Source organism: Scheffersomyces amazonensis (assembly GCF_036850825.1).
Source record: "Scheffersomyces amazonensis strain UFMG-HMD-26.3 chromosome Unknown RJT21scaffold_7, whole genome shotgun sequence".
Taxonomy (NCBI): domain Eukaryota; kingdom Fungi; phylum Ascomycota; class Pichiomycetes; order Serinales; family Debaryomycetaceae; genus Scheffersomyces; species Scheffersomyces amazonensis.
The window spans coordinates 782,603-796,178 of record NW_027042747.1 but is presented as its reverse complement, the minus strand read 5'-3'; the positions used below and the strand labels follow the sequence as shown (position 1 = coordinate 796,178).

The 13,576-nt window shown below is 36.3% G+C and overlaps 6 protein-coding genes across 6 annotated transcripts; 3 read left to right on the top strand and 3 right to left on the bottom strand. All coding sequences in view use genetic code 12, as the record gives it.

Moving 5' to 3' along the window:
- Positions 1-467: 467 nt before the first annotated feature.
- RNR1 (ribonucleotide-diphosphate reductase subunit) lies at positions 468-3,383 on the top strand. Its single transcript, XM_064885042.1, has one exon. It carries the CDS (start codon positions 613-615, stop codon positions 3,238-3,240), a length of 2,628 nt encoding a protein of 875 aa, XP_064736474.1. The 5' UTR covers positions 468-612; the 3' UTR covers positions 3,241-3,383.
- A 277-nt stretch (positions 3,384-3,660) lies between these two features.
- On the top strand, positions 3,661-5,592 carry RJT21DRAFT_131721 (uncharacterized protein; the record flags this gene model as incomplete). Its single annotated transcript, XM_064883080.1, has 1 exon — positions 3,661-5,592. The coding sequence occupies one exon, from the start codon at positions 3,661-3,663 to the stop codon at positions 5,590-5,592; it is 1,932 nt and encodes a 643-aa protein (XP_064736473.1).
- A 238-nt stretch (positions 5,593-5,830) lies between these two features.
- On the top strand, positions 5,831-8,121 carry RJT21DRAFT_54937 (putative carboxylic ester hydrolase). Its single transcript, XM_064885037.1, has one exon. The coding sequence runs from the start codon at positions 5,837-5,839 to the stop codon at positions 8,096-8,098; it is 2,262 nt and encodes a 753-aa protein (XP_064736472.1). The 5' UTR covers positions 5,831-5,836; the 3' UTR covers positions 8,099-8,121.
- On the bottom strand, positions 8,074-8,972 carry RJT21DRAFT_123008 (protein-arginine N-methyltransferase). The gene has a single exon (XM_064882580.1). It carries the CDS (start codon positions 8,763-8,765, stop codon positions 8,145-8,147), a length of 621 nt encoding a protein of 206 aa, XP_064736471.1. The 5' UTR covers positions 8,766-8,972; the 3' UTR covers positions 8,074-8,144.
- Positions 8,848-11,508, bottom strand: AMO1 (Amo1p). The gene has a single exon (XM_064885041.1). The coding sequence runs from the start codon at positions 11,133-11,135 to the stop codon at positions 8,976-8,978; it is 2,160 nt and encodes a 719-aa protein (XP_064736470.1). The 5' UTR covers positions 11,136-11,508; the 3' UTR covers positions 8,848-8,975.
- A 266-nt stretch (positions 11,509-11,774) lies between these two features.
- On the bottom strand, positions 11,775-13,094 carry RJT21DRAFT_116183 (uncharacterized protein; the record flags this gene model as incomplete). Its single annotated transcript, XM_064880405.1, has 1 exon — positions 11,775-13,094. The coding sequence occupies one exon, from the start codon at positions 13,092-13,094 to the stop codon at positions 11,775-11,777; it is 1,320 nt and encodes a 439-aa protein (XP_064736469.1).
- Positions 13,095-13,576: the final 482 nt, after the last annotated feature.

Genomic DNA, 13,576 nt, shown 5'->3' with positions numbered 1-13,576 from the left:
TACGGTTACCACTTACATTCTACATCAATTGCTATTACACTATTATCATCGGGACACTACTAATACAATCGAATTACTACTACACTATTATAGAATTATTTTATTGTAAGTAGGACCACCACCAAATTTAATCTAATGACAGCGATGGCATCCCCGAGGCGGAATAGATTAACTTACAGACACCTCTCCCACAGGGACAGATTGTACTGATTGAGTAACACACGTCTGTTGTGAAATTAACTGTTCAGGATGAGACGCATCGCGCGTACATATAAGAATTGAAAATTGAAAAATTGTAAACAAACCCATCGATGATTACTAAGACGCGTGACTCCACCACTGTGCTATTCGGATAAACTGTCTAATAAACCTCATAAAATACCTAAAGACAGATCTTTCAAATCAGGATTTGTTTACATTATTTATATTTATTGTTTACAAACGCAACTTCTTGTCCACAGACACGTCCATGACCCACCCTCTAATAAATTTTTACTATAAACGCGTTGGCATATAAATATATCCAACATCCTCGACCATTTCCAATTCTTACTAAAGTTTTCCTTTTCAAATTAAGCGTCTTCCTCAACTACTAATAACTACTTAATAATCATGTACGTGTTTAAGAGAGATGGTCGTAAAGAACCAGTTCGTTTTGATAAAATTACTGCCCGAGTGCAAAGATTATGTTATGGATTAGATCCAAATCACGTTGATGCTGTTGCCATTACTCAACGAGTCATTTCCGGAGTTTACCAAGGAGTGACTACTATTGAATTGGATAATTTGGCTGCTGAAACGGCCGCTTATATGACCACCATTCATCCTGATTATGCCATCTTAGCCGCAAGAATTGCTGTATCTAATTTACATAAACAAACTACAAAGCTTTATTCACAAGTTAGTAAAGAATTATACGAGTATGTTAACCCCAAGACGGATTTACATTCTCCTATGATTTCCAAGGAAACTTATGATATCATTCAAGAACATGCCGATGAATTAAATTCTGCTATTGTTTATGACCGAGACTTTAATTATAATTATTTCGGATTTAAGACCTTAGAGAGATCTTATTTATTAAGAATTAATGGTAAAGTTGCTGAAAGACCTCAACATTTAATTATGAGAGTGGCTATTGGAATTCATGGTAGAGATATTGAAAGAGTCATTGAATCGTATAATTTAATGTCTCAAAGATTCTTTACTCATGGATCTCCAACGTTATTTAATGCTGGTACCCCAAATCCGCAAATGTCTTCATGTTTCTTAGTGGCCATGAAAGATGATTCAATTGATGGGATTTATGATACTTTAAAGACTTGTGCTTTAATTTCAAAATCAGCTGGAGGTATTGGTTTACATATTCATAATATTCGTAGTACTGGTGCTTATATTGCTGGAACTAATGGTACATCTAATGGGATAATTCCTATGGTTCGAGTATTTAATAATACTGCCCGTTATGTAGATCAAGGAGGTAATAAAAGACCCGGAGCCTTTGCGTTATACTTAGAACCATGGCATTCCGATATCTTTGATTTTATTGATATTAGAAAAAATCACGGTAAAGAAGAAATCAGAGCTAGAGATTTATTTCCTGCTTTATGGATTCCTGATTTATTTATGAAGAGAGTTGAAGCTAATGCTGAATGGACTTTATTCTCTCCTAATGAAGCTCCAGGATTACCTGAAGTTTATGGAGAAGAATTTGAAGCTTTATATGAAAGATATGAACGAGAAGGTAGAGGTAGAAAGACCATTAAAGCTCAAAAATTATGGTATGCTATCTTAGAAGCTCAAACTGAAACTGGTACTCCCTTTATGTTATATAAAGATGCATGTAATGAAAAGACTAATCAAAAGAATTTAGGGATTATTAAATCTTCTAATTTATGTTGTGAAATTGTGGAATATTCTTCTCCAGAAGAAGTGGCTGTTTGTAATTTAGCTTCTATTGCCTTACCATCATTTGTCGAAAAGGATGAGAATTCTTTATGGTATAATTTTGAAAAATTACATGATGTTACTAAAGTTGTAACTAGAAATTTAAATAGAATTATTGATAGAAATTATTATCCAGTTCCTGAAGCTAAGAATTCCAATATGAGAAATAGACCAATTGCTTTAGGAGTTCAAGGTTTAGCAGATACATTTATGGCTTTAAGATTACCATTTGATTCTCAACAAGCAAGAGAATTAAATATTCAAATCTTTGAAACCATGTATCATGGAGCTGTTGAAGCATCTATTGAATTGGCTCAAGAAGAAGGTCCTTATGCCACTTATGAAGGATCTCCAGCTTCTAAAGGTCAATTACAATTTGATTTATGGAATAGAAAACCTACGGAATTATGGGATTGGGATGCCTTAAAGGAGAAATTAGCTAAACATGGTTTAAGAAATTCTTTATTAGTGGCTCCAATGCCTACTGCTTCAACTTCCCAAATTTTAGGTAATAATGAATGTTTTGAACCATATACTTCAAATATTTATTCTAGAAGAGTTTTAGCTGGAGAATTCCAAATTGTTAATCCATACTTATTACGTGATTTGGTTGATTTAGGAATTTGGAATGATGATATGAAGAATAATATTATTTCTAATAATGGATCTATTCAATCATTAACTAATGTTCCTGATGAACTTAAAGCGTTATATAAGACGGTATGGGAAATCTCTCAAAAACATATTATTGATTTGGCCGCTGATAGAGCTGCTTATATTGATCAATCTCAATCATTAAATATTCATATTAAAGATCCAACCATGGGTAAATTAACTTCTATGCATTTCTATGGATGGAAGAAAGGGTTAAAGACTGGTATGTATTATTTAAGAACTCAAGCTGCTGCAGCTGCCATTCAATTTACTGTTGATAAACAATCAGTATTAAATGCTGGTAATACCATTGCTTCATTAGAAAAGCTTAATAAGAGAAAGTATATTGCTAGAGGTTCAACCTTAGTAGAAACTGAAAGTGATGCTACTACTAGATCTCCATCTACTGAACCAACATCAGTAGAAAATTCAATTGCTGAATTAAAGATTGATGAGGTTGAAGTTAAACCTAAGCCAGTAGTACCAGTAGCTGAACCAGTAGCTGAATCAGTTACTGAAAAGGAAACTACTGAGGGTCCATCTACTGAACTCACCGAAGAAGAACAAGATATCTTCAGTTCTAAAGTCATTGCCTGTGCCATCGACAATCCTGAATCATGTGCCATGTGTTCTGGTTGATTTAGGTTATTCATTTCGTTCATTTCTCTTTTTGTATACTATGTAATTGTCTCTTTATTGTCTCTTTCATTCCATTAATAATACGTATCGTTTTGTTATCATAGTCCGCATCGGTTAGGTCGCACCGGTTCAGCCGAACCCCTTCAAAATACCTTATTTCACTATTTTATTTTTTGTATTACTGTATATTATTTTTCAATTTTCTTACACCCCCTTGGTAACCCCCCGTTGTTAAGTTACATAACCCCCATCTCAGTAAACAATAAAAATTGTCGTGATACTCTGATGCGTATAACTAACAACGACAGTGTTAATGATAACAATACTAAAAATTATCCTTCTACCAGTGAGTCTATACCTTTACAAACTTTAGTTGGCCACGCTTCATCGCTGCTGCTGTCATTGTCTCCAGGTGCCAAAATGTCGGATTCCGAATTGGATGATGACATATTGTTACCTACTGACTATGACCAATCATGGTATAGTAAATGGATATCGGTAGCTCATCTCATATGGAATGGTCCAGACATTCCTCGAGATGATCCACCGCGAAGAATCCAAATTTTTAACAGTTTTGAAGATATTCCCCATCGAATTAATCGTTCTTTACCACACGGAGTTAAGGTCTCGATCTTATTCTTGTACTATGTATTTTGGTTTGGATTATGTTATTCCATAATTCAACCATATTTATCGTATCCTCCGGCGTTAACAGATGATCCAGAAGTCACTGTGATTTCATTATCTTGTTCAAGTCAGAATGGATTCTGGAAGGGCAAAAATGGTGCTTGTGGTTTAAATGCTGAAGCTTGTACAGTTCCTGAGGATCGAGATATCATCTTTAGATGTCCTGCTTTATGTGATAGGGGTAGTTGGACTTATTCATTTCTCCCTATAGGTGATCAAAATGTAAAATATCGAGGTTACTTTATCGGAGGTGGAGATGATGTAGTAGATAAATTAGATTCTGATCAAATTTCGAATCCTTATCGAGCAGATTCTTATCCATGTGGAGCTGGAGTACATTCTGGAGTGATATCTCCATTCTATGGAGGTTGTGCTAGAGTTTCTTTCAAAAGTGGAGTTCAAAGTATGTTCCCATCTACTAAAGGTCATTACGGAGTTAGTGACTCGATTGAATTCTTATCCTTTTTCAAATCTTCATATTTCTTTAAGACTTTAGGCAATGGTCATTTGACCCACTGCTATGATCCTCGATTATTGGTGTTATTCATCAATGTATTGTTAGGACTTCCAATAGTTTTTCTAGCTAGTGGAACAGTAATATTTTGGACAATTAATGTAGTTGGATTCTGGACTATTACTTTGGCTACTGATCCTCCTATTGTGGTTGATGCTACTGATCCAGAAGGATTCGCTAGTTTGGTATCTTTGGGACTTGAAAGGTTTCTTCCTGCTTGTTGTATACTTTATGTGTTATGGCATAGTTCAACTAAGAGAACCTTATTGATTCCTAATGATACTGAATATGAATCTTCACCCTTAAGTAGAGTTATCCTTTTCTATCCAATGTTTTGGTTAGGGATATTAAACAATGTAACCTTTGATAGATTACCTGTGGATAGGTTAACACTATCTGACCTTAAGGCACAGAGTGGAGCTTTATTAGCTGTTTCCTGTATAATTCTTACTATAGCTTCATGTGCTATTATTCAAGCGTATAAGATTTGGTTATCAGGTCGATTCACCAAATACTTGGTCATATATGCTAGTTTTGTAATATCGTTATTCTTAGTAGCACTGTTGCCTGGATTGAGTCTTAGGATTCATCATTACATATTGGCAATGCTCTTAATACCAGGATGTTCAACAAGAGGCAGAACTGCTTTATTGTTCCAAGGTATTCTATTGGGATTATTTCTTTCTGGAGTAGCTCGATGGGGATTTGCCTCTATAGCTGAAACTATCACATCTTTGAAGAGAGATGATCCTGTTGGGAGACTCTTGCCGCCAGATTTCCTTGCCTATAATGCCACCAGTGGCAATCTCCTGTGGCAAGGTATTACGGATGATTTACTTTCTCCAATAGATAGAGTACTCTACGAGAAGTATTCGTCCATCTCAGTTCTAATCAACGATATCGAAAGATTTGTTGGTTCTCAAGTTGAATCGTTTAATCTTAAGGAATTGTTTGAAACTAGTACTGATTTAAAAAATGAGATATCCCATAGTTTAGCCACTGGCTTTAAAGATGCTGCTGGCAATATATTAATTTACCTCCGGATAGGTAGAAAGATTCCAGGGACTCATATATATAGTGATTTTTCTAATGCTGCGATATTAAAATGGCCCAGTGGAGAGTTGGAGCTCCCTGTGCCTGGACTTACATAGACATAGATAAAATACAGGTTATTCAAATAGAACGTTAAAGTTAGAGACTCTTGTCTGTAGTATCTTATTTGGTAGCGCATCGATAGCCTAGGCAGGCCGAGGCTAGCCGGGGCCGCCGCCGCACAGTTCCCCATTGGGCCAGGGCCCATTTCACCTGCACACAAGCCCCGCCTTTTGTAAACACTTTGCATCAATTGCTAATTGCTCTTTATTAAACTTCATACTATAAGCCCATTAAACTGTAATGATCTCACTCAGAGGCGGTACCAGTTTGGGCAATCTATTGCGGTTTGCCATAGCCGTTGAAAAAGTGGTTAATTTAAAATGTGTACGTGATTTTTCATCAGGAACAATTATTGCAAAAAGTACAGACTCGGCTCCGAAGGCTCGAGTTAAATGGTATTATGCTACTGATGTTCCTATAAGTAAACCAGAATGGTTCAATTACCAACGAGAAAAGGAGCCAGAGAAGTTTCTTCCCTTTTCGGATTATGACTCATCTAAGTTGGAGAATGAGTATCAGAAGCTGTTGGCGGAAAGAGATGAACTGAAACTGAAAGTGAAACTAGAACTGGAACTGGAACTGGCACTGGAACACAATGAGTTGGTTGAAGTTAATGAGGATAAATTGTTTCAAGTCAATCTCGTTGAGTTTACATTGTCGCCAGTATATTGGGATGGTCCAATTTATGAGGTTAGGAGAGGAACATGGTTTGGAACTGATGGAATTCCGTTGCCTATGAACGTATCTCAACTTATCGAGAAGGGTTATAGAGATATGAAGCCGTATTTATTTGAAAAACACGAGGCCGAGAAGCCTAACAAGGAAGTACTCACTGAGTTTAATAAGTTGAAAGATCAAATTCGAGAAGATTTTGCTGCCGAAGTTGACATTTCTCAAGAGAATGACCTACTTGATCTTCAGAATGGGAATTGGGTACTCTTCTACGATGATAAGGATGCTGTGATGTTCCCTGCCACTATGAATTCCAAATATCAGGTGGGTGTCATTCGGAAATTCGGTCCCAGTCCTATATCACTTATATCTGTTACTCCTATTAAACGAGGATACACGGACGATTTAGGAGAATCTATCATTGATAAGATATCATCGAATGTTCCCAGCTTGACTGACACATTCCAAACAGAATTCCAAGGCATATTTCTGAAGGCATCAACTTCAGAATTGCCCTCAGATGATAAAGTTAACCGTGAACATAAAGGTCAATTGGAAACTGATTATGATCATGATACATCAGGCAAGTCTTCTAATAGAGAAATCGATCATTTAATCCTTTGCATTCATGGTATTGGCCAGGTCCTTGGTCCCAAATATGAATCGGTCAACTTCACCCACAGTATTAACGTGTTACGTCATACTATGAAATCTGTATTTCAATCCGATGACTCCTACCAAAAGCTCGCCTATCCTAATGGATCAGACCCTGATATGACTAACAATAGAATTCAGGTATTACCAATATCTTGGAGACACAAGGTAGATTTCCATCCCAATAAGCCATTTAAAGTGCTTGACAAACAGGGAAATCCCAAGCTCCCTACATTATCCCAAATCAATGTGGATGGTGTCAAATCATTAAGAAATATGGTAGGTGATGTCGCCCTAGATATCTTGTTATACTACGAACCACATTATGCTGCACAAATCTTTGAAGCTGTTATATCAGAACTAAACAGAGTGTATAAGCTCTACAAGAAGAGAAATCCGAATTTCAAGGGTAAAGTTCATATCTTAGGCCATTCTTTAGGCTCCGCCATATCCTTTGATATTGTTTCCAAGCAATCGGTTAACCTGGACAGTGATATAGATGTTTCAGGAAAATTAGACTTTGATGTTGAGAACCTATTCTGTGTTGGATGCCCTGTTGGTGTATTCAAACTTTTGGAACAGAAGAATATTGTAGCTCCATCTCTTCTTAATAAGAAGGATCATGAGAGTTATGCTTCTCCAACATGTACTAATCTTTACAATATCTTTCATCCCTGTGACCCAATTGGTTATCGAATGGAACCATTAGTATCACCACAATTTGCTCAATACAAGGCAGAACCTGTAGGATTTGCAGTGAAGGGATTCAATACTCAAATCAAAGAATTGGCCAGTATCAGTGATGGAATATCCGAGAAGATATATAAGGCATCTGGTTGGTTTAGTCGTAAAGATGACAAGACGACTAATGAGAATGCCCTCCGAGACATTGTGACTTCAGTATCGTTTGGAGATCGAAAGAAGCCAGAGAATAAGCACAAGTCCCAGAAAGTAGAACTCAGTGGACCCCAATTACAGCAACTAACGGAGCTCAATCGAACTGGAAGAGTAGACTATTGTCTACCCATGGGAGTGTTTGATTTCTCACTTATATCTGCTGTCAGTGCGCACATTTCTTACTTTGAAGATATGGATACTGCTGGTTTCATCCTTCGAGAAGTCTTATCGGTGGATAAGGCTAAGGTGCACAGTAAAATATTTATGACTGTTAATTAATGATTTATATACTATACTACTAATATACATACTATGCTATACTATACTATTCTAAGAGTAAATCGTCAATAGATTGCTCAGCATCGTGCTTGATTAATTCCAACATTCCTTCTGGTAATATGGGCTCGCCTGCTGAATCTACAATGTATCTGAATGGCATTTCCGTAGACTCATACTTATTGTATCTGATTTCAGGATAATCAATGAATTGAATATCTTCAAACTTAGTTTGATCCTGAACAATCTTCTGAGTGGTTCGGATGGCTGTATCGGTAGTCATCTGTAATGCACCTAATCTTCTACCGGCAAATCCATACTTTTCTCTTAACAATCCTGTTCTATCAATCCGAGGATGCGATCCCAATATACCTCCAAATACAAAGTAGTCATACGTTTCACTATCGGACGGAACCAACTCTTCAGTAGCGGCTGGATCCAACAAACATACTTTAGACTTATCGATTCCTCCTTCTATATCTACACATTCCTTTGTAGTCCATTGAAGACCCAATGAAAGTAATGCCGGTGGGATGTCCCTGTCGGTAGTTCCTGCTGGAAGAGAGGTAAGGATTAAGTTTTGTTTACCGACTTCTCTGATGATCTGGGAGTATTCCAAAATCACCCATTCGGAGAAACCCTCCTCCATATGCTCTATTATGTACTTCATGGCTGGTAGTTGTAGTTGTAGTTGTGGTTGTAGTCGCTGTTGGTTACTGGTTCAAGATCTAAATTTTTCAAGCGGAGATGGGTGCGGCCGCATTTATCGTTACAGTACTACATGGTAGCGCTGACTAAGGATTTATTATCAATTATCAATTATCAATTATAAATTAACATATATAAGAAAAGAACAATTAGGGGCTATAACACAGGCGACTCATTTGTGAGCACAACAAGAACCGGAAGATTCAGTAGCACTAGCGGCCGCAGAGTTGAAAGCCAATCGAGAAGTCTTATCAACATTCAAAGAACAAGAATCAACGCCAGTATTACCGGCCTTAACTTCGGTAGTGGTCCTAGCATATGATGGCTTGACGTCCAACACGGGATTCTCAGTAAAGAAATGTCTTGGTCTAAGCATCAACTCAAAGATCTCCGTAGGCATGACTGGGAAATCTTCAGGGGCAGGGAAATGGGTAATACCAAAAGTATGGAAGAATAAGATATCTGTATTTTCAACCGGTTCTGAACCATCACCAATCCATTGTCTCATCCCTCTGGCTCCATCTCCACTCCATTGAGCCACGTGATCACCCGATGGATATAATCTACCATAACCAAAATCTTCATCTTGATAAGGAACAACTTCAACGGAGTTAACGGCCCATGGAGCTCTCTTGCGAACTAATGAACCTTCTTGAGCTAAGACTGGAGGACAGAAAGTAGATACTAATTTGTAAGAGGCTGGTTTACCGGAATACTTATTAATCGATGAAGGATTAAAGATATCCCATGATCTACCGGTCGATGATTGGTAGTCGGTTAATGAATCCTTAACCGTCTTAAAAGTAGATCTTTCTGCATAGAACGCATTCCCATACATATTCTCTTTACTACCAAATGGGAATGGAGATGGTTTAGCATCACTGACGGCTGCAGAATTGTTATCTCCATCGATTCTTGGATCAAGTCTTAAAGAAAACAAGTGTTGATGATTATGAGCATTCACTTGCGGATAAACAATGGTTCCCCATGGGCCTGCGGATTCACCTTCGGCCGCAATATAAGTATTCAAGATCCCGGTTAATCTAACTTCTAATTTAATGGTTCCATCTTGTCTAAAGATCCAGTACAAACAGTATTCATAATTGGCGGCCGTAAAGATTTGCGACACAATCAATTTCTTACCTCTGGTAACAATGGTGGTCTGGAAATCGTCTCTGAAATCCGAATGTTTGAAGAGTAATCCGTCATCCTCTTCATGAATACATACGGCATTCTTAACGGTTGTTGGTTCCCCATTCTTGTTAGTAAAATGAGCATCCAAATAATGAATCACCCCCTTACAATCACACCCTAAAGATAAAGGGTTTGTACAGTTACCAGCACCATATTCTCCAATATCCAACGCATGCTTTCTTTGATGAGGAAAGTCGGGACTCCCGTAGGGAACAATCATTTCGGAAAGAGAGATTCTATGAAAGATGGGTCTGACTTTTCCATGATCATTATACGTTAAATCACTCAACACTAACCCCTCTCTGTAGTTGAACCCCACATGGAATTGGAAATTGGACCAGTTCATAACATTACCATCCATCTTAAACGAAACCCCTTCAGGTTGGGTAACATTATAAGGAGTAGCATCAGTTCTGAAACCTGAAGGATTCTCTAAAGTTCCAAACTTCTCCGCAACAGACTTGACATGGAAATTGGCATGTTTATGTTTAGAAACCTTTCTCCTTCTATTGGGAATATCAATGTAAATCACCTTCTTAGCATTCATATCGACAATGGGACAGAAATCTAACGGATGAGAGTAATGAGAGTCATCTTCATCGGATCTCCAGTACATTAAAGCTTGTTGTAAACGTCTAGAAGCTCCCCATCTTTCATCATAACCAATGGTCCAGGCATCACAATAGACATTCTTCATTTCAGTAGCAGGGATCCCACTGATTTCACATTGTCTAATGACTTCTGGATCGGATCTAACAATATCTTCAGTGTCTTGTAAATCACCAGGAGTTAAGATTGGTTGAGCACCTTCCGTCTGCTTCAATTGGATCAAGATTTGTGCTCCGATATCAACCACCCCTTCTTGAATAGCACTAACATCTTCTTGTACAACGACAAAGTATGCTAACCGTGGAGGAACCGGACCGTTTCTCTCTTTCCAGTCATAATAAGCGCGCTTGATGGGCTCTCTTAAAGTAATAGTATTAAAGATGATATTCTTACCAGCATACTTTTCCTTAACTATAGCAGATACAGCAGCAATTTCTTGAGGACTTAAAGGGTCCAAAGGATGATTAGGAGCTTGAGGTGGAGCAACAGCTGCCGTAGTTTGAAGTGCAAGTTGAGACAATCTTTCCATAATCGATGAGGTATGAGTTAACTAACAAAAAATTACAACTAAGTAAACTTCTACTAAAGAGATGGTTAGGGTTATTTATAATAAAGTTGTTAATTGTTATCAATACGCGATCCGCTAACTTGTGACTCCATCGAGGAATGTCCTGCTCTTCTCGTAATACTCGGTGTTTGGTAATATTGGATCTTTCGCCTTATCAGTCCCGATTGGGTTAAGGGTTCCTGTGCTCAATCACTTGCCCAATGCGGCAAGTAATGCCCGGCCCCGCTCTTCACTACTGCGGCATGGAGGCACCACACCCACCCTCACTCCGACTCCCAATCTTACTCTCTAACTGCAGGAGTCAAACATCAACATCAACTGGTTAATTAATTAAAGATTAGATAATCTAATTGATTGCAAAATGGACTAATTAAATCTGACAATTCTTAGCCATTAATAATAAATCATAATGTATTTTTCTTGGATATATATTGTTATTGTTATTATACTATATTATGACTAGAATTGCCTATTTCGGAAACCTTATACTATGATCCTATACTATGTAATCCTATACTATTTACTATGTAATCCTATTTACTATGCACTATTTACTATGCACTATTTACTTTGCACTTACTATTCACTTCTATCTCACTCTCAACTTTTAATTTGTGCTAAACTACGAAGGCGCAATTCCAATACGCACCAGATGAGACATGGACCAATGACAAAACACATCAAATTTAATACTGTCCAACAATCTATTACTGTGACATAGATGGTAGTAAATAAATCAATATATGAACTAATGATTTGTTCTTGTAAGCAAGATGAAGAATTTGTATTACAAATGGTATTAGTTTGAGTTGCATTAATTGCATTGGATGCAAACCCACTATGAAACAAATAGTTAGTTAGTATAGATGTAAAAAATTGTATAGAATTAACTGATATTTGAGAATTATCATGATATTGAGAATGATGAGAATGGAAAGTTTCATTAATTAATAAATTTATGAGATTCATCATTACATCACTAAATAATATGACTGATCCAATAGTAAAATTAAGTACAAAACAATCGTATAACCAAATAAATCTGGTAAATATGCTTACAAATTTATTTCTGGATGTAAAATAATAACTATCAACAAAATTGATAACTTCAAAGAATTTTATAAATATATCAAGACTGAAAGTTATTACAAGTGCCACAAATAAATGATCGAATTTTATTTGAAAATTATGATCTGGAGTTTCGAATATGATGGATGATGAATTTAATTGAAATGATTTAGGTAATAATACCAATGAAATTATAAATACAATTAAGAATATGCCAGCATGCTTTCTAAAATAACGATTATGATAAAATTGAGGTAATAAAGATGGAGGAGTTACATCTTCAATTGATGATGATTCACCAGTTGGATATTCATAAGTGACAGTAATTTGAGACTTTTGTAATTGAGCTTCTTTATCTTCAATTCCATAAAATGATGTAAAGAATTCAATACATTTAACCATTCCTATAGAAAAGAAATGAATTAATAGCATAGACACTATCAGTAATAAGAATATAGATCCATCTTTCATTAAATAAATATAATTTAAATCACTAGAGAGTCTAGTATTTATTAATGAAATATAATTATCAGTTTTAGCGTGTTCTTGTTCATTATGATTAACTAAATAATTTGCAATTTGATTTAAATTGGGTATAATATGAGGTATTATTAACGTATTGAATAAATTCCAACCCGCAAGTAATGCTAAACCCTTTATGCTACATTTTATATCTTCATGAATTGATCCTCGACGATAATATTTATATATGGATAATCCTAGTACTATTACGCTAGACGATATCAGTAAGTAAAAGTAGAAGGAATGGCCTGTATGTCGGGCTGTTAGGGAATATGTAGATATTGCTTTGAGTATATCCTCGTTACTGAGGAATTTCGTGTCTGAAGTCATGGTGAGTCTTTAGTTCTTTGTTCTTTGTTCTTTAGTTAGTTCTTTAGTTCTTTAGTTAAAGTAATTAGTAATTAACTTCTATTAGGGCGGTACGACGGGAACGAGTATACGGTTATTCAAACACACGGAAATGTAATACTTAACTAATATATATATATATATATATATAGACACACACAGACAAAAGTATACACAGACAATAAAAGCTCTAAACAATTTAGATGAGAAACTTGCCAATATAAATAAGGCCAAAAGTGGTTATTTTAGAAAAAGCCAATAATTTTTCAGCCGTTTATACCGTACTGTATGTCGTGTCAGAATTCATCTCAAATTAGTAATAATTAATATGCAAGTAATTAAGGACGAAAAAAGGTGTGATGTTTAGCAGCAATCGGAATAGACGGTACATCTCCAGGGGGTTAGTGGTTTATTGCTCATCACTTGTAAATGAATAAATGGCTCATGACATTCTAGTAATAATG